Source organism: Phalangium opilio, unplaced genomic scaffold, assembly GCF_054372755.1.
Source record: "Phalangium opilio isolate 3A_F unplaced genomic scaffold, DU_Popi_V2 ptg000095l_1, whole genome shotgun sequence".
Taxonomy (NCBI): domain Eukaryota; kingdom Metazoa; phylum Arthropoda; class Arachnida; order Opiliones; family Phalangiidae; genus Phalangium; species Phalangium opilio.
Window position 1 is genome coordinate 1323142 of NW_028324200.1, and position 19954 is coordinate 1343095.

General features: G+C 37.0%; 4 protein-coding genes across 4 annotated transcripts; all 4 read left to right on the forward strand.

Moving 5' to 3' along the window:
• Positions 1 to 3046: 3046 nt before the first annotated feature.
• Positions 3047 to 14097, forward strand: LOC149635048 (uncharacterized). Its single transcript, XM_089850888.1, has 2 exons — positions 3047 to 3231; positions 13715 to 14097. Exons 1-2 carry the CDS (start codon positions 3138 to 3140, stop codon positions 14095 to 14097), a joined length of 477 nt encoding a protein of 158 aa, XP_089707014.1. The 5' UTR covers positions 3047 to 3137.
• LOC149635049 (uncharacterized) lies at positions 5615 to 10714 on the forward strand. Its single transcript, XM_089850883.1, has 8 exons — positions 5615 to 6123; positions 6195 to 6336; positions 6395 to 6709; positions 6781 to 7190; positions 7249 to 7566; positions 7624 to 8167; positions 8949 to 9229; positions 9999 to 10714. The coding sequence occupies exons 2-8, from the start codon at positions 6302 to 6304 to the stop codon at positions 10712 to 10714; spliced, it is 2619 nt and encodes an 872-aa protein (XP_089707009.1). The 5' UTR covers positions 5615 to 6123; positions 6195 to 6301.
• A 410-nt stretch (positions 14098 to 14507) lies between the features above and the next one.
• Positions 14508 to 14935, forward strand: LOC149635050 (uncharacterized). Its single transcript, XM_089850918.1, has 2 exons — positions 14508 to 14708; positions 14774 to 14935. Exons 1-2 carry the CDS (start codon positions 14508 to 14510, stop codon positions 14933 to 14935), a joined length of 363 nt encoding a protein of 120 aa, XP_089707044.1.
• Positions 14896 to 16256, forward strand: LOC149635051 (uncharacterized). The gene is made up of 2 exons (XM_089850889.1): positions 14896 to 14974; positions 15191 to 16256. The coding sequence occupies exons 1-2, from the start codon at positions 14939 to 14941 to the stop codon at positions 15353 to 15355; spliced, it is 201 nt and encodes a 66-aa protein (XP_089707015.1). The 5' UTR covers positions 14896 to 14938; the 3' UTR covers positions 15356 to 16256.
• Positions 16257 to 19954: the final 3698 nt, after the last annotated feature.

The following is a 19954-nucleotide window of genomic DNA, read 5'->3' on the forward strand; positions in this document are numbered from 1 at the left end:
CGCATTTTCTTATTCCTTAACGTGAATCAATCGCCATATACACCCTAAATTTAAAAAAGTTCTGAAATAGGTGTTCGCTAGAAGTGAAACGTAAACAATAGCTTTGTTTAAAATTATTTTAGGAATAAAGTTTCTTAAATCCACTTATCTATAGTTAATGTAAAATACTGACGAATAAAATAATTATAATCAATTATATTTATTTAATTATTTAAGATAAACTTCTTTCTTTGAAGTGACACAAGTAGGATTTTATGTAGAACGAGTAATGAAGATTTCATCTGAATTGAAACACTATACGCATATCGAAGTTAATATAGAACGAGTAATGAACATTGCATCTGAATTCAAACACCATAAGCGTATCAAAGTTAATCTACATTGAGTACGATGAAAAGATCTCTTACATAATGATAACAATTTCTTTTTGCAGAATTCTAAATGAAAATATTTTAAATATGTTTCGGCATTACGATTCTTTTTGTAGTTGTGTAGCTATAAAGCTCTGTCTCATCTCAATATTCCAGAAACATCTTTTGATATTATTATTTCAAATTGGGTGTTTACTTTTTAATTCAGCTTTACTACATTTATATAATAATAATCAAAGCTTTTGTCTTTGAAAGGATTTCCACACTACGCGTGTGGCTTATTTAGAGGTGGGCCCTTTTACAATGCATAGGAGGGTGGTGGCTAGCCCCTATGCCACAGCTAACCCACAGCGCCCTATACTAACTACTACCGTTAACCTCTGCAAGTTTTGATGGAAAGGAGAAATCGGGTTAGACCGCGGAGGAAAACTCCTTTTAACAAGTGGGGAGAGAACTTAAAAACTCAACGCAGAAGGATTTGTTCCATGATTTTCCCCGGTGTCACAATCCGGGACCGAACCCGGGATCCTCCTGATGCGAGGCGAAAGAGCTAACCGCTTCGCCACCCTAATTTCCACGTTATATAGTGTAAACGTAAATTTAGACTCCACTAAACAAAAGGATGTTAAGGCTAGTTAGCGTTAGTTAATCCATGGTGTGTTAGGTAAGTTTCGTTTACGTTTTGTTTTATCATTTTAAATCGAAAATAATGGTTGTTAGATCATTTCATTATCCATTTAAGACTACGTCGTAAGGATCGAAAGACGTTGAATATGGCTTCAAACAATGGGCTTTGGTGGACTGGTATCTTTGAAGCTCTATCTAACGTCTTAGGCTCCACATAAATTCCGGAGTTTCCGTCTTAACATATATCAAGCAGACGATAAGGTGGCCTCCTTCTTTTTGAATAAGGTCTATTTTAAAAGCCAAAAATATGGATTGAATTTCTATATTACTCATAGAATCTTGAATATCATGGAGCACAAGATTACGCACTATAAATCAATACCCAAGGGCCATGCAAATTATTTATGAGATGTCACAATGGAGACGATCTCCCGAGGAAATATCACCTTTGACTGTCAAAGTTGTCAGTGGGTCATTTTTTGCGGCTAATGCGTCTCGCTATTTCAACCTGCGTACTCACTGCAGAAATATTTTGGAGCTTCAAAAAATACTTTTAAAACCATGTGGATACTAACCTTCATTATATTGAATGCATAAAAAACTTATAAAGGCATCATCAAATTTGGCTTCGACCTAAAATATTTGTATTGACCATTTCGATGTAACTAAAGGCAAGCGCACATCTAACATCATCGGACGGACCGCACGGATCTTACGCATCGGATAATTTTTTTCAACTGCACACACGTAATTCGCAGCATTCGGATTTCCGAAATTCCAACGAGCATATGAGCAATTGAGCATGCGCGGAGGAATACTTGGGAAGTTTCAAAAGACGCGAAATATACATCTAGGCTTAACATAGTGGCTAGCTGTGTTTCTTTTTGTTTAGAAAAATTAGCGGTTTTATCTCATTTTTCCGTTTTAAATTGCTTACCGAAAAAACGTTTCAACTTTTAAAGAAATCCTATGAAAAATATTAACATGTACAAAAATGGGCCTAGCCTCGCCTCGTGCCCTCTCCGCCGTTAAAAGTTCTGAGATCCCATGTAGAGCCACGTCTGTATTTCTGTTCTCATTCAATCGCCAATTGAACAATTTTGTTATAAATAAAGTCCTTCTCCTAATTAATAACCAATATTCTTTGACTCTATCTGAGACGAAATATCTTTCATTTAATTAAATTTAATTGTTTAAATATTGTTTTTCTCGTTTATGATTTTCATATTAAAATTTGGATAAGAGTTTCCTTCCACATAATAAATTGAAGAATTAAATAAACCTAACCTTAATATCCTAAATAAAGATTGATTTAATACCTCCTACCTAAATTACACGGATCGCTTTCCCTTTACATGACTCAATAATATTTAAATTACATTAATTACTCTTGTGCTTAATTTGTAATAATTAATATAACATCCCTAACACTATACCTTGAATTATTACACTAGCCCGTGAAATTCCAAGTTTCCAAACTAAATAGAGTAGAAGTCATATATCACGATTGACATTAAACTCCAGAAAGTTGCAAAATCCCCGTACCAGGCTACAGCATTAACACGTGCCAAACCAGAGCAGTATTTTCAATTCAAGCATTGGCCTACGTAAACTACGTGCATGGGTTTTCCAGAAAGTTCTAGTTTTAAACTCATAACGTCATCAAGATGCCTCGTGATTCGTCCAGAATCTACTGCCTCAGAACCCATTGGTAAAAAGGATAAAAGCCCATTCCGGGGGCTCTTCACGACATTCGAGATAAAAATATCACGGCGAAGCCCTGTGCGGTTAAACCTCGGATCACACTAAATTTTATCATACCGTAATTCTTTACCCCTACCGGAGTACGGACATTCCTAGTGCGTGAAAGTGCGCGAAAGAAAAAAAAGAGAAATATTATATATCTTCATCGGACTCCAAAAAACCGTAAGAAACAATCTAAGATCAATTTTTTGAATAGAAACTTTAACGGAAAATTGTTTGCAATTGAGAATTGTCAATTTTATTATTTCGACATTGATGAATAATTAAGAAATAATCCCCTTAATGACCCCTTACAAAAGATTTTTTTAAAGAAAAGTTAATTTTAATGCATGCGCTAAATTTACATTTGGTCCTAACTTAAATATTTTCAAGTAAATGGCAGAAGGAGGTATTACCCTAAAAGAAATTAAGACCCCGGGAACTCCAGTCATTGCTAATCAAGGTTATAAATTCGAGAGAAATTTAAGATGTAAGTAAAACTAATGAAATTAATATCCCCTACCAGAATAGGTTTAAACATAAGTTTTTAGGTCCAAAGTTATCTTTTTCTATCTTAATAAATATTGATTCTTTGCAACTGATCTTATTTGACTCTTTTGACATACAAAACGCGGATACGCTTTTGGTCCAAAAATTTTATGAGCCACCCCGTTTATTTTTATAACTCACTCGCCACTACTAACTGCAATGATTCCCTTAATGAGTATACTCGAGGTTGGACCAAGGGTGTGAAGTAACGAAGGTTGGATCTTTATGATTTTCCCCCTACCAAAGATCTAAACTTTATTACCTTCGAACAAAAAGGCTTATAAATTGGCGCAGTCGGCAGGATTCGAAACTGAGAAATCTTATCAAGTTTAAGGATTTCTAATCGTTAAAGAGCAAAGTCTGATTATGTTAAATGTGTTAAGATAGGTCAACTGAAAAAAAATATAAATAAAAAGAAATTTGAGCAATCACAATGACGCAAATAACCCTTGACTCGTCAGATCTATTCCTGTATATATCCATTATCGTAAGTGTGGTATCGATATGAATATTCAGAGATACGATTTTAAATATTTTGATAAATGGCGTTAAAAACTTAGTGGTTTCCGCCCAACGTTCCCCTACCGACAAAACCCAGGACGATGAAGTACGACATTTGGTACGGCAAAACATTGACTCACAACGGGTATTTTCCAAAACGCTGGAAGCGCTACGGGACAGTTTGAAAGGCTTAGAAGATCGGAAATATTCCCCATCTTCATCGAAAAGTTCCAGCGAACATTCAGATAATGAAAACCCCCTTATCGTTTGAAAAGTCATTCCAAGAGAAAAGAATATTATAATTGCCCAACGGAAAGAATTACCCCAAGACCTATATTAACGTCAACCCCTTATGACCCAATTAATCATGAAAGAATGAAGAAAGTCACTCTACCTCCCCCAATAAACGATGACCCTCTTTCGCAAGAACCTTCTAATACTATAGCGAAAGAATTACACACTCCCGCTATTGAGAGGACAACGAGACTTGAGAAAGACGCTCTTTTCCCTCCATTTCGACAAAACGATGAACAAGAAACTTCCTTTCAAGAAAAATTGAGATCCCTTTGTTTCCCCTTACCCAAAGAGAACAAGAGATAAATAACTTTCCCTCTCTAGATCTTACAAATCTTACCAGAACCCCTCATTTTAGACCCAATCAAAGTCCACCTTCTAGACATAGAGCCTTACCCATTCCTCCCTTTACAAGCAAATTTAATGGAGAAGCAAACCGCATAGAATTTTTATATAGCGTAACGGACCCTATTTTGTTCATAAACGAACATAGAGGAAAGCTAGAGGGTTACGTAAGAAACAAACTGAGTGAGAAGAAAGGTATTAAATGGTACCTTGTTGTACACGCGAGATACACGCGTGAGTTACGGAACACGGGCGCTGTGACTGAAATTAGTCCGTACTTTCGTGGGTTTACACACGCCACTATATCACCAGACGTTATTCCGCGACAGGTCAACGCCAGTCGGGATAAAATAGTCGAAACTTTGAATGCACTCGAGTCTAAGGGGAGTGGTTGGGAGATTGACCGTATTTTATACATTCAAATTAACATTATCCAATACCTACCGCTAGTAGGTGGAACGTATTTCCAATTACCGTCTGTAATTGAAAACAAAAGGGCTACCTACCGTGAACGTTAAACCGAAAGATATGCGTGACAATAAGTGTTTTTTATGGTCGATTATTGCCAAAATCCACCCAGTTGTAGGCAACCCATGGAACTAACTAACGCTAAGGACGGTCCGCAAGCGTGAATATCTGAGAAATGTTCGGTGACAACGCACCCTAGCGAGATTTTGGTGCGAACCGGAAAAGTGATTCAATTTTTAAAAGGGCGGGGGGGGGGTAACAAAAAACCTTAAAAGCAGTCTGCTATTTCATAATTATGCTTAGGTTTAGGAAAAGCGATAAACTCTGCATATCTCATGTACTATTTATGAGCTTGGCGATTGTCACTTCTACAACCACTATACACACATATCCATATTTATAATTATTTTAAAAACAACGGTACAACCTTTAAAGTGTTAAATACTTAGTTCCGTAAATAAATTATGTTTAAAAGTTAGGGATAAAATGAATTTCTAAGCGTTAGTTAGTTCCATAGTAGCACAATTTACACAAAGGTTACGCCATGGTTAAGCTACGCCTAGCATAGCGGACGACTTCTACTGCGGATCCCGTATATTAGTACGAAAACTAAATTATAGGTGGCGTTAAGAATTACCTTATTTCCGTTTTGAATCACCAAATTTTAGGAGGGGGGATTTAAAAGCGGGAGGGTTTATCAACGAATGTTTTTCAGAGAGACTAATGTAAGTTCTATTGGTGCGGACCGTCCCTAGCGTTAGTTAGTTCCATGGGCAACCCATCTCGTATCGCCCATTATCAACAGTACGAGAATGAACTAAACTTGTGTGGAATTACATTCCCATTTGAACTCGATTCGTTTAAACTTAAACGTTTTGAGGAGGCGAACAATTTGTCTATAAATATTTTCGCAAATGAAAAGGGGTACTTCCCACGTTACGTGAGTTAAAGACAAGTTCCCAAAGATAGGGAGGTTGATTTTCTCTTGGTGTCAAACGGGGAATCAAAACATTTTGTTTTGATTCGCAACCTAAGTCGCCTTCTCAGTGGTTTCACCAAACACGCGCATCAGGCATTTTACTGTCGTCGGTGTTTAAAACGAAGCGCGTCAATTCGTACCCACGAAGAACACGTGCGTGAGTGTAATGTTCATGATCCACAACGTGTGATTATGCCACACGACGAACCTATTTTAAGATTCAAAAACTTCGGATGGAATCAAATGGTATTTATTTTTCTTTGTTTAGCTATTTATATAATTAATGGTGTGTGTGTACAACTATTATTCCTTTACAGGTTCCATATATTATCGTTGCGTACTTTGAGTCCTTACTTTCAAAAGTCTCAACATGTTTGCCTGACACGTCACTATCATCGACAACGACCTTGGCTTTGCATAAAACATGTGGATTTTCATATGTTATCATCGGTCCAACAGGTTAGATGAAAATTCGATAAACATACTTCGGTTTATCTAATACATAATTTATTTTCAGGGAATCACGTAAACATGAGACAAATAGAGGTGATGATGGAGCCATCAAATTTCTAAAAATGCTCTTGGACGAATCAGACGTTATAGGTGAAAAATTGAAAGTGAACATCCCGATGCAACTAACACCAGATGAGGAGGCGGCGTTTCAAGCATCCACTTGTTGCTACGTTTGCGAAGAACCATTCACAGAACGATCTGTGAAAACACGTGATCACGACCACTATACAGGCGCATATAGGGGGAGCGCATGTCAAGCATGTAACCTCAAGTTAAAAGCGCCTAAATTTATCCCAGTCGTCATGCACAATCTTAGCAGGTATTTTTTTTTAATTCTCTGTTGTTATTTGTGTGATTGGTTTCTCTATATACAACAATTTCCATCCATAGATATGACGCGCATCTTATAATGCAACATATCGCCATTATTAAAGAAAAGAAGATTGACTGTATCGCATCCAATAGCGAGACCTATATTTCATTCTCCCTCGGTAGTCTTCGATTCATCGACAGCATTCGTTTCCTTCCCGCATCCCTCGAAACCTTAGTTTCCAACGTAGCGAAAGGGGGGCAAACTAAATTCCCCTTGTTGAACTCCGTTTTCAACCCAACGGAGGAGTCATTTCTGGTTCGAAAGGGGGTGTATCCATACTCGTACATGGATTCAGAGGAGCGCTTCCTTGAGAAACAACTACCCACAATAGACTGTTTCCACAACGATTTAACAGACGAACCCCTGAGCCAAGACGACTACACTCACGCACAAAACGTGTGGCGAGCATTCAATATTCAAAATTTAGGTAGATATATATTTTGTTAGAGAAGATTACATAAAATAACTAAACCATATCTTTACAGGGGAGTACCACAACTTGTACGTCTTGTCTGACACCCTACTTTTGGCCGATGTCTTCCAGAACTTCAGGAAGATGTGCATGACGTACTACCACCTTGACCCAGCTCACTCCTATACCGGTCCCGGTTACGCTTGGCAAGCGGCTCTACACATGACAAAGGTGCGGTTAGATCTACTTTTGGACGAAGATATGCACCTCTTTATTGAAAAGGGAATTCGAGGGGGAGTTTCAATGATAAGTCACCGACTTGCAGAAGCCAATAATACATATCTAGATGGATATGATAAATCGAAACCAGAAGGATACATATGTTATCTGGGTATGTATTTTAATCAAACTTATATTGGAGATAGCGACTAACGTACCATATCAGCAGATTGCAATAACCTCTACGGGACGGTCATGTGCGACGCATTACCAATGAAAAAATTCCGATGGGTTCATCCCACGGAGGATTCCGAACGTGACGTTTTAGAGTGTACGGATACAGCACCAGAGGGATATATAGTAGAAGTGGATTTAGAATACCCCGAATCACTCCACAATGAACATAACTGCTATCCATTGGCTCCGGAATCGATGACGATAAAACCTCAGATGCTCTCGGAATATTCCAAGAACCAGATGACATCCTTGAATATAAAAATTAAGGAATCTTTGCCAAAATTAGTCCCAAATCTATTCAACAAGGAGAGATACGTGGTGCATTATCGTAATTTGAAGTATTTCGTATCGAAAGGGTTAAAAATCACCAAAATCCACCGGATCTTAAAGTTTGTGCAAGGTGCTTGGCTAAAGGAGTACATCGATTTTAACACTGAAAAAAGGAAATTGGCTACAGACGACTTCGAGAAGGATCTCTTCAAACTACTGAACAACGCAGTATTTGGTTTACAATTAATAAATAATAACAATAATAAGTAGACTAATAAAAATATATTTTATTAACTAATTTAAAAAGTAATTTTTTTTAAATACGGATATCATCATTTAACATATCGACAATATTTTTATGAAGTTCGTACTCATAAGCCTTAAAATAGCGATTGACTGGTAACTCCAATTTATGATATTCAAGAGGCTTTCGAACAGCCACATGATTGTCACGACTTGCATCACGTGTCACCTGAATTTCAAATTTGTTAAAATCTTCGCTTATATTCACCCAGTGATTTGGAAAAATTATTTCCGCTAAGCCGACTTCATACTCACCACTCAAGTTCAACGGTTGATGCAAATAATTTTTAAAACTCGACTAAGTATTTTTTGGATATATATCTAAACATGTATTAGAGGCTAAAGTTAAAAAAGTCGCCATTCATAACTAACGCTTGTTGGTAAACTAACACTACTTTCTTAGACTTACATTATTTTATATTTAAAAATATTGTCAATGGTTCGATGGCTTTTTTCAGGATTAGAACTTGTCTCCTTTTGGTTACCGCAACAGTAAACCCTGCCTTTACCCATCGAGCCATTGACAATCTTAAGAAACACGTGATTTTTTAAGTAAAATGGCACAATATTTGGGTGGATGATGTCATAGCCGCCATCTTGGGGTGGCGGCCAACTTGGATGCCTGCATATCTAAGTAATTCCTACTACTCATATTCTCTGAACTATTGTAAAATGCCTTTGTACATAATCATGATTGTGGATGGCAATCTAATGAACGAAATTGTGGCTTTGGCTATCGTATAGGGAAACGTCACAATCTGTGAAAACTGTTTTCGAGACGTTCAAAACCCATAATCAAAATTGGTCAAAGATAAAAAGTGTTATGGTTGATAAAGACCTATCAGAAATTAACGCTTTGAAGGACTGCTTTCCTGGAGCCTTGGTTGAAATTTGTTTGTTACATGTCTTAAAGGCAATTAAAGCCAAGATTAATTTGTTAAAATTGCCAAAGGTAGTGGAACTAGCAACTAAGGAATATGCACAAAAAATTGCCTATTCACTCACGGAAGAAAAAACCGATTTATGTACTAAGAACGTCGGATCGTAGCTTTAGCCTCTAGTACCATCCTCGCATACTTTATTGAGCAACTTCGTCTGCTTACATTTTGACTCCACCCACAAATTCTGTATATAGCGACTTCTAGAGATCGAAAATGTCATTCTTATCTCTATTTTCGTGGTTAAATATTTTTCCGAAATTGCGCCAGTGTTAAAAAGCAAAGTGGACAACAATGGGATATAACTCCCGATTTAATGGAATTAAGTTTTAAAGTTAAGAATATAAATAATTGATGTTTCTTTTTTTAAGTATCTAGCTTTTCTTTCTTTGTACTATTGTAGCAAATTCACTACCCATCCTCGACAACTTTGCATGTTTCGATGTGAGTGGCTTATAATCTCAAAAAAATGGATACTTCATAAGCAGGTAAATAATAATAACTTATAGTTGTACTACAATAATAATATTAGTACAAAGAAAGAAAACTTGATACTTAAAAAAAGAAATATCAATTATTTATTATCTTAACTTTAAAATTTAATTCCACTAAATCGGGAGTTATATCGCATTGTTGTCCACTTTGCTTTTTTACCACTGGCGCAATTTCGGAAAAACATTTGTAACCATGAAAATAGAGATAAGAATGACATTTTCGATCTCTAGAAGTCGCTATACACAGAATTTGTGGGTGGAGTCAAAATATAAGCAGACGAAGTTTCTCAAAGTATACGAGGATGAGTAGTGGATTTGCTACGTTCAACGTTCTTCTTACATAAATCCGTTTTTGACGGAAGGTATTTACAAAGAAAACGTTGAGTGCATGCTCCTTGATGAACGGTTAGTATCTGCACCAGCGTTCGTCAAATATCTTCAAGACAACTGGTTGCCTATAAAGGAAATGTGGGTGTTGTGCTACCGAAGACAAGACTTTAATTTAGGAGATACTACAAATAACCGCCTGGAATCGCTTAATCATAAAATTAAAAGCGTATGCCATAGAAACGCACCCCTAGACGAGTTCTACATCGATCTCAAACTCCTGTATCATTTTATTGAAAATCAGCATGATTTCGAAAAATTCAAAGCTAAAACCAAGACAAAATTTCAAAAATTAGACACAAACGACAAAGACGTCCTCCACGCCAGTAAAGTAGTTGCTGAATTGTGTGTACCGCAGATGTTGGATAGAATAACAAAAAACTTATTGAAAGGCGTCACTGTTGCCGATTGCTACCCTATTGACGTTTCAAACGATAAGGGGAGTTTTCATTATCTGAATGTTCGCTGGAACTTTTCGATGAAGATGGGGAATATTTCCGATCTTCTAAGCCTTTCAAACTGTCCCGTAGCGCTTCCAGCGTTTCGGAAAATACCCGTTGTGAGTCAATGTTTTGCCGTACCAAATGTCGTACTCATTCCCATTCGACCTAAAAAACCCGCACTTTGGCGGATTTACGAGTCTTTCCCCGAAAAACTCGCACTTTGGGTTTTCCTGATGGAATTTAAATAAAAAAATGCCGGGAACTCAAAGTGAAAATTAAATTAACTTAAAACAATTTAAGGCCTACGTAAAATGAACACTAGATCCAAACATTTTCTAAATTATTATTTTAAAACTAAGGATTATAAGAACAAAATAGTAATAAATGAGGAAAATATGACCAGGGATAGATATACTTTTTTTTAAGACGGAATAAACAATGTTTGGCCCTTACTTCAGTCCGACTCATAGACGAGTATATATAGTCCCTTCCTTCAACACGTAACCAAAAAATTAAATTATCTTATTGGCTCACCAAAACTACGTATTGGTGACGTTGAAGTTAAGATCCAGCGCAGTCAGCATCGTTCTAGCTTCCATTACCTCACTGTCAAATTCTTGCTGTTTAGTGCAATACTTCAGCATTAAACTGTGATACGATTCCAAAGATGAAGTGTGCGAGAATGCATTTACTTGCTTTAAATCTTTCAAAAGATTTTTATTGTGGACTATATTCACAAGCGCATCGTGAGGATCTGTGTCCGCTTCAAGCCACTTTTTCCTTCTTTCAGCATCATGGGATAACTTTTCGTGGATACAGGATTGAAAATGTGGGAGGCTGGGAAAGGTGTGTATATTTGTCACATGAAAGCAAACAGATTTCCACATGTCTATTAAAACATCAACATCGCCGTTGCACATTTCCGAACAATACCACAAGTGCCGGCTCAAAGATTTAACCCATGGATCTAAGTCTTCGTTTTTTTCTTACGAGCAGCTAATTTAATTTTGCTTCGAAGATTCTTAGACAGATGCCATACGTCAAACTGATGATTTATTTCTTCGTAATTTTCTCTAAGAAATTTTCCAATTTGTATGTGCCGATCACTGGTTAGCAATTTTCACCCCACAGTCATACATTTTTCTCAAACACCTTTTCAGTTCCATGTTGGTTGATTTATAATTGGTTTCTGCCTTATTGACTATTTCGAAATGAATGCATTTGTTTGTGTTTTGCTCCATTAAGGTTACAGTGCAATATTCTGAATTATGGCCTGGTGAATCATAACGGCCATCAGTAGAGACTTTTATTTCTGGACACTGTTTTAACTCCTCTATTACTTCAGTTTGTTCTTTTCTCCAAGCTCTCTTTATTTCTGGAACTACAAAATTACGCTGGATATCATAATAGGTGGTTTTTCCAATACCCACCAATCCCATAAATTTAAAAATTGAATCAACTAGGTGAAAAGTAGCCCCAGAGAGTAATATACTAGAAACTAAAAGCAAGTTTCCGGCAGGCACTTTACCCAACAAGGGCTGTGATTTCCAAATACCCTCATGTCCATTTGTACAAATTAATTTAATTGTTAATTGAGTTCCTTCATTTACACTCATTAACGATTCAGAAACGTCTATTGGGATGGTACAATTATTTTCATGGCAACGTACTCGACATAGCAGTTGATCAAGTTGACTCTCGAAAATTATATATTTTTTTCTTGAACTAAGCTCTCTTTCGCAGTTATTTCTGATTCTAAGAGGGAAGTGGAAGTACTGTCGTAACTGGGCTCGTACAATGAGGCATTAGCTGACACAAAAGTATCTTGCTCCAAATTGTCAGACTCCTCAGAAATCAGGCTCAAACAAGGTGATAAAAGTGTTTATGGCCCTTTCAAATTTGCCTTGGGTGTAGAAGTTAAAGCCGCTGTTCTTGGTTCATTACGTATTGGGCTCAATGATTGTAGTGATGAAGCTGCATAAGTGTGGTCTTTCATAGCCAAAGTGACTATTTTTTATAGAAGTCATCCAATTCTGTTTGGATACTTTCTTCCGTACAAGTATCTGTCCCAATGCTAACTTTCTCGGCATCATCCCACAAGTTACCAACGGTCTGTACCTCAATTGACCTTGAAATAGGTATTGCACTTCTACAGAAACTCTATTAGTTAATATTTCTTCTGACACAGCTTGGTCTTCACCGAGAATATCTATTGCTTCAGAAGCCCATTCACTCGTTTAGGGGAGATTCAATGAATTTCATAGTTTTCATAAAAGGGGGAGACCGCCTTTTACCCCTGAATTCATCCACCGTTCTCTACCCGGTGTCGGGCTGCCAGATTTTCTGTGAGCCAAACCTAGCAGACGATTTTTCAGTATACCTTTGATTCTTCCTATAGAATGACGGAACATTAGTTTAAAAATGAGTTCTAAAACGCCAAAACAATTTTTGAAAGGCTATTTCGATTCGCTTCTTGATGAAGACAAACTAATTTATGAAAAAAAGTTCCTAAAGTTTGTTGGTTTCGATCCTTACGAGGAGAAACTTGATAATTATACCAGTGAAGCATCAGAATGGCCAAGGGTTCAGTTCCCAGATATTTCTATGTATCTGTTACAATGGGCAAATAGCATTGGTGACGTAGCCATTACCCCCTCTGAAATAGCTCTATAGCTTTGCGCGTGCTGACAACTGATATTGTATTTCAGCACGCGCATTCTTTACGGAAGGATTAGGCTTAGCTAGTTTTATGGTGTAAAAGAATTCTGTGCATTTTACTGTTGCTGCTACCATGTAAGTTCAATCTCTATTTAAATCAGTGTTTACTGTTATTGTCCAGTTTTGGCCACTTCATGACAAGCTCGAGTTACAAACTAATGTTGAACATTTCTTATGAACTTATGAGTTATCCATGCTCGGTCTAGACAATTCCATTCTCTTCCCTCGGCTATGGCACCCTAATTTTTCCAATTTTTCCACCGCCTAAAATTTAAAGGGATAGTTCAGCCTCAGTTTATACATAGTTTACAGACTAGGACGATTCATACCATTTACACAGTACGCCAGGCTTAAGGTGTTACGCAAGGAGGCCTGACTCACTGAATGAGTCTAAAACCAGGCCTCCTTCTGTAAATGGTATGAATCCTCTTAGTCTGTAAGCAATACAGGATGAAATTTACCATAGTCTTACCTTTAAGTAAAACAAAGGTTAATACCAAAATAATAAATGTCTTTATTTCAAAATCTAGTCAACAACATGGATAGACTGATATCTATCTCGGATAATTGTAATATTACTGTGAACGTATATTACGAAGGAGCTTACGAAGGACCTGAAATGGGCCGCGGAGAAAGACGTCATGAAGGGCGACACCCAATTGTTCGAGACCACCATGATAATATCAACCGTCCACAAGACCAGGTTGAAGAGGACCAAGATCCGCCTCTAGAACCAGAAGAAATGGACCAAGAGAATTTTAGGGAACAACCCGCCGCACAGCCGCGAATACGGCGGCCTGTTGGCCGACCTAGAGGTGGTCGGCAAAATTTGCCAAGAAATAAAGGACGAGTGAATCGCAACCAACGTCCTCAAGACGCCCATCTTAGGCCATTAAATCAACAAAAATTATAAGTAACAATTGAATATTTTATTGCTAACTATGAAAATATGTTTAAATTGTGTTTATATGTTATGTTGTGTTAATAGTATTATTACTTTACCGAGTTAATGGTGAAGAAGTTGCTATTTTTACGGTAAACCTAAGTTAAATAATCTCACGTGATGGCATTTTCCACTCTCACATATAATAGGCTTTTTGGTTATAATTACTAAATGACATTACATTAAATAGTAGTTAACTATCCAATTCCTAGTTTATCCACATAGTCTGCATTTGTAATTAATCAAGTTGTTTCTTATCTAATTCAAATAGGCTGACAAAGAAGTCGAAAATACAATGCTACATGAAAATAAAATTTTCATGAATTTTGAAAATATCTTATAAATTCATGGTATACTTTCTTCTACATTTAAAGCTGAGAATGGCTCCACGTGCGATAAAAGTATCGGAAAAACAACGTCTAGTGATACTAGACCATTTTGAGGCTCACCTTGAATTAGTTTCTGCGAGGTTATCTGCGGAATACACAAAATTCGCGCAAGATAGATCGTGGGCTCAATTGGCAGAGATGTTAAATACGGATGCACTTTGTGCAGTGAAAGACGTGAAAAAATGGAAGAAGGTTGGTACACCTTTGACGTGGTTTTGTGTTAAGTACAGTCATTTGACTATTGTTTATTGCTTCAGTCATGGGCTGATTGGAAATCGGACACCAAAGGGAAGGCAGCTGCAATTAAGAATTCAGCCTGTGGGACCGGTGGTGGGAAGAAAAGCCCCGTAGAATTAACCGAGATTGAAAAACATCTTCTAAGCATAATTGGTGAAATGTGCGTTGAGGGTAACGCTTAGCTAATGGAATTTGGGTTCGGTAATCAAGCTGCCCAAGAAGTAAGATTTAATAATTATCTTTAAATGTTTATGCGAGGAGCAAATCAGTCGCTTAACGGTGTGTACACGGAATAAATCACACTTCTTTTATATTAATATTCATTTGGCCATAATCTTAACAAAGAGCAGTTGTTAAAAACGGATAATTGAATTATAATGTGCCTTCTAACATGCCTATCTTATAATAATTTATTAAATGTAAATTATCCCGATTAGGAACTAAAATCTCATTCGCATGCGGAAAAAAGCATTCGCAAATTGCTGACGACAGTTTGTCGAAAATCGTCCTTTAAATTGAAAGCCAGTGAATGGCTGTTGGACGAACACACCGGCTGCTCATGCGCCGAAAAAAAATCAAACTGCGTCGCCGAAGGTCCATAAGTCAAATCCATCAACTAGTTAACAATATGGATCGCCTATTTTAAATTTCCGAAAATTGCACGGTAAGAGTTCAACTCTTTAATGGGGATGAAGCTAATCGCGTAAGAAGCCGCCGAGGTGATAATAGGGCCATAGGGCGACCCGCCCGAGGCCGTGGGGCGGCGATCGGTCGACGATCTGGAAGACTCCAAGGCCCTGGGCCGACCCTCCACCTGGAATGCGATGTGGAAGGCCCCGAGGTCGTGGTATTGGAAGGCCTCGAGGCCGTGGTATCGTGCCACCCCAAGAACGTGGGGATATCATGCCACCCCAAGACCGTAGGGATATCATGCCACCCCAAGACCGTGGGGATATCATGCCACCCCAAGACCGTGGGGATATCATGCCATCCCGAGGCCGTGGTATCGGCCGTGGTAGAGGATGTCGGTACGGCCACTCGGGCTTGCTACAAGAGAACGAAGACGAGTCCGTGGTATAAATCATTTATTGCTTAAAGGTGAAAATTTACAATTATATTATACAATTCCGATAAAAGGGGCTGCTGGAAGCCAAGGGGGATCGTTGGAGCCTGTCCCTGGGTACGGAGTCGTTTTGTAAAGCCTTTCCCTCTCCCTATCCGTATTGGCTATGGGGGGCTCGAAAACGGGGGAATATCCTGGTAAAAAATATGAAGTCATTCATTGGATACACTGCTTCGCGCCGTCTCGCCCCAGAAAAATAATAACAAAAAACATATGTTAAAACCGGTTGGAAAATGTTCGATTTTGGCCCTTGGTCTGTCAAGGAGACCGTGACACGTGCATTTTTCTTACCAGTGGAGATGTAGACGCGATTTCTCTTTTATAAAATCAAGAATAAAAGCGTAATTAAGGATATTTCGGTAGATCATAATTATATCAAAAAATACAATTCAAAGAAACCGACAAAGGCCCAACGAAAAAAGATTGAGGAAGGTTAGTGAATATTTACAAAACTTGGGAGCCAGCTTGCCAGTACCCAACTATCTATTGACAAACTTGTATAAAGCGCGTGCTAATATAATACTTTCTTATTTTTTCAGGCATTAAACTTGATGAAAAGTACTTATAAGAAAATCTAGGGGCGATTCTTTGTAGTTCTTCAGATTTACAAAAGGTGACTTTTGTTGGGAGGCCGAAGCCAATTGTTGTAAGTTCTTAGTGCCATGTTATAATGTTAGCTCCCAATTAAAATTAATATCTCTTGTGTTAGGACGCTTTAGAAGAAATCAAGAAAAGTAAAATTACAGAGCTTTCAGAAGATGGATTCGACTTTTTATCAGATTTTATGGATGACAAACCGGGGCTTTTAGATAAAGAAAATTTTACAGTAAAAGACACGGGCTTTTTACCAAAGGAGAATTTGCCGAGGAGTTAAAAATGTCTTTTTTACATATGGAGCCATTTAGGATGCTTGGACCAAAGGATCAGGGTGTATCGACTTAAATTTTTACTCAACGTCTTTTCAATGAACTTTATTCTAATTATTTGGAAAAAGAAAAATTCGCTAAGAAGGTCAAAGAAACACAAATCAAAAAGTCAGACTTAAGTGATGCAGCAAGAGACAAAGAATTGAAAATAATTCAACAGATATCTCGGTACACAGTGAACCAATTAATTAGCCTCTACGGAAGCCCAAAATTTTCAAGAAAGTGCTTAGTTAAGAAGAGTGATGCAACCGAAGCATATCACCGGTGGACTGCAACTCAAGATAGGGGAGGGTTGTTATATTTGTCAAAACTAGCATATGAGTTTTAAATATATCTGTGATAAGATAGTTCCTTTTGTGCAGTGTGATGCACCTTTAAGAGACAATGAAAATAGAAATGCTAAGATCATTGATATTTTAGAGGAAGATATATTTATAATGGAAAATTGGGAAAAACTATGGGGGGATGAGAAGAAAAATTTGAAATCGGCCAGGAGAAAATATTTTAGAATTCTTATTAACTGTCACTTGAAGGGATTAACGAGAAGCATAAAAATGTATACCAAAATGCAAAAAAGGACAGTTTAACTAGCAACGGTATAAGGAAAGAGCTTAAAGTTCTAACCCATAGAAATTTAAATAAGCCTTTTACTAAGAGTAAAGAAAACTTGATTGATTGATAGATGTATTTATTTATTTATTTCTCCAATAAATTTTCTGATTTATTATGGGTTTGTGCAACATCTTGTGGCTCTTCATGAAGTTCCTTACGAGCAATTGTTTTTCGGTTACACCGTTTTTTCTGGGTTGGCGTGCAATTTCCATTTTTAACTTTAGGTATAATGGATTTCATGAGTTTAAGTCTTTTAGCCCCTTGCCCATATTGACTAACGGTGGGATTTTCCCTAGAACCACCAGATCCTCTCTGACGTCCAAAATAGTTTTCAACCAAATCCTGATTTAAATTCGCTGTTAATATGTAGGGTGCTCCTTTTTCTATCAAAAATTTTACAATCTCTATAGTTGAATAAACTAAAAGAATTAAAGAGAGTTAGAATTTGGGATTATTCTAGTTTATTTTACCTGTTATTCTTATGCCTTCAAGAGTTTCCCTACCAAGTAGCATTTTATTCAGATTCCCATTCGTCTAAGTAACCGAGAAAATCATCCTCTAGCCACTAGAAATAATTTAAAGTTCTTAAAATTTCTGGAATTATACATTTTGTTAGTTTTTGTACTTTAATACCTTAAAACGCCAGTCAGTTAAGTTCATCAATGGTTTTAATTCAGGTTTCTTCTTTGTGAAGAATGCGTAGGTGTTAGAAATATTCAAGATGTCAAAAAAAGCGTCAAAAAGTCTTACAAACTTGACAGCCTCTTCCGCTTTATCTCCCAACCAATTGCTCGACAGCGTTGGCGGTAGTACTGCTCAGGATTTGGGTTGAAAGCTTTACTCTCATACAACTGTGTGCATTAGGATACACATGATTGTATGTCAACTCAGGCGCTAACCTTAGCAAGGACTTTGAATCAATTTCATAAGCATCAACTATATGCTGCCATAGCAAATGTTTTCCAATTTTTTTAAAAAGTCTGATTGGTTTAACTGAACCATCTTTGTGTTTCTTCATTTTACCACTGTTGTTTAGTCCATTTTTAGATGTTTTATGTGACAAACATCCGACACGAAATACAAGGGTTCACCGTTATTGAAAGGATTTTTGGTTTTATACCCCACTCTGTGATTGTTTACTTCTCTATCAATCTCCGTACAAATTTTAATTAATTTCATATTCGTGGAAGCTTTATCGTATACCACAGCGAGAATTCGAAATCCCGCTGTCTGTAAATTCTCGATTCCCTCCCAAATTAAGGAAATAACTCTCCTGCGTATAGATTTCCACAAGGAAATAACGAGAATGGATACTTAAAATTGGTCATCAGTCCTCTGACCATGTACTGAAGAATTTGATTTGCCAAGTTTATGTTTGCAATTTCAACCTTTCCTTTAATGTTATTATCTAATTCAATGAATTTATTTCGGAATTCATTAAGATTTGCAGCTCCAATTAATTCTCCTGTACTGCTGTTGAATGCCAGTTCCTGTTTTATTTGAATTTCGTCAAGGATTAACGTGAAATACTTTTGGTGTTCGTCCATATTTTCTATATCAATTTTTCCTCTCATTTCCAAGAGACTGGCATCGTTAAATCCACTTTTTGTAGTTAGGTCCACAGAGTAATTATAAAGAGTTCGCTGGGAAGGCAATGCAATTACTTGACGCACGGCTTCGTATGCACAAGGAGACCTAGCTTTTATCGAAATACACCACTGTATTATTGCTGGATGCCATTTTCTTGGCCTGGATTTTTTGGTTTGGAGTATTTTCAATTGTTCGCTCATCAATAACTTTTGGAAAACCGATTTGCTCTCAAATGGATTTTTTCTGATTATTTCTTCAAAATCAAGACTTGCCTCTACAACATAAAAATTGCGTCCTTTTTAAAGCTCTTCTTTACCTTCAATTCCAATACATTATTCCTTTTTTTAACGCCTTATTTTTTATTTAATATTTTAACTCTGTCTTTCATCTGTCCTCCCGTGATGTAACGAAAATTGGCACGTTTTCCAAAGAATTTTACTTTTCGTTTTCGATTCTCTAAAACAATCTTCGGCCAAATTGTCATTTGGATAGCTCTTTTCCCCATTTTCACCCCGTTTGTGGCCGCCATTTTTCTTTAAGGGGAAAAAATTGAGAAAGGGTCCTTTTTCGTTGTCAGTTTCATATTTTTTGAGGATTTGCACATGGCTGGATTTTAAATATAATATAAATTAGGTTTCAAGCTTTAATATAAGCCTAATTTCATAATTTTCCACCTATAATCTATTTCTAAACTTCGCACCGTCGATTTTTGGCATTTAATAAAAAATATTTTTTTGCCCCTCGTTTTAAGGCCCGATACTTGTCCATCTCGTAGCGTCGTATTTTTAAGGTTTAGACTTAAAATGAATGCTTTGTTTTCTTAAATATTACCAGAAGTATATAATACTTCTCTTCGAGAGAAGTGTACCACAAAGTGGGGTAAGTGTAACGTCATTCTTCTCAACATCGGAACATTTGGAGCAAGGTTACTAAACCGAATCACATATATG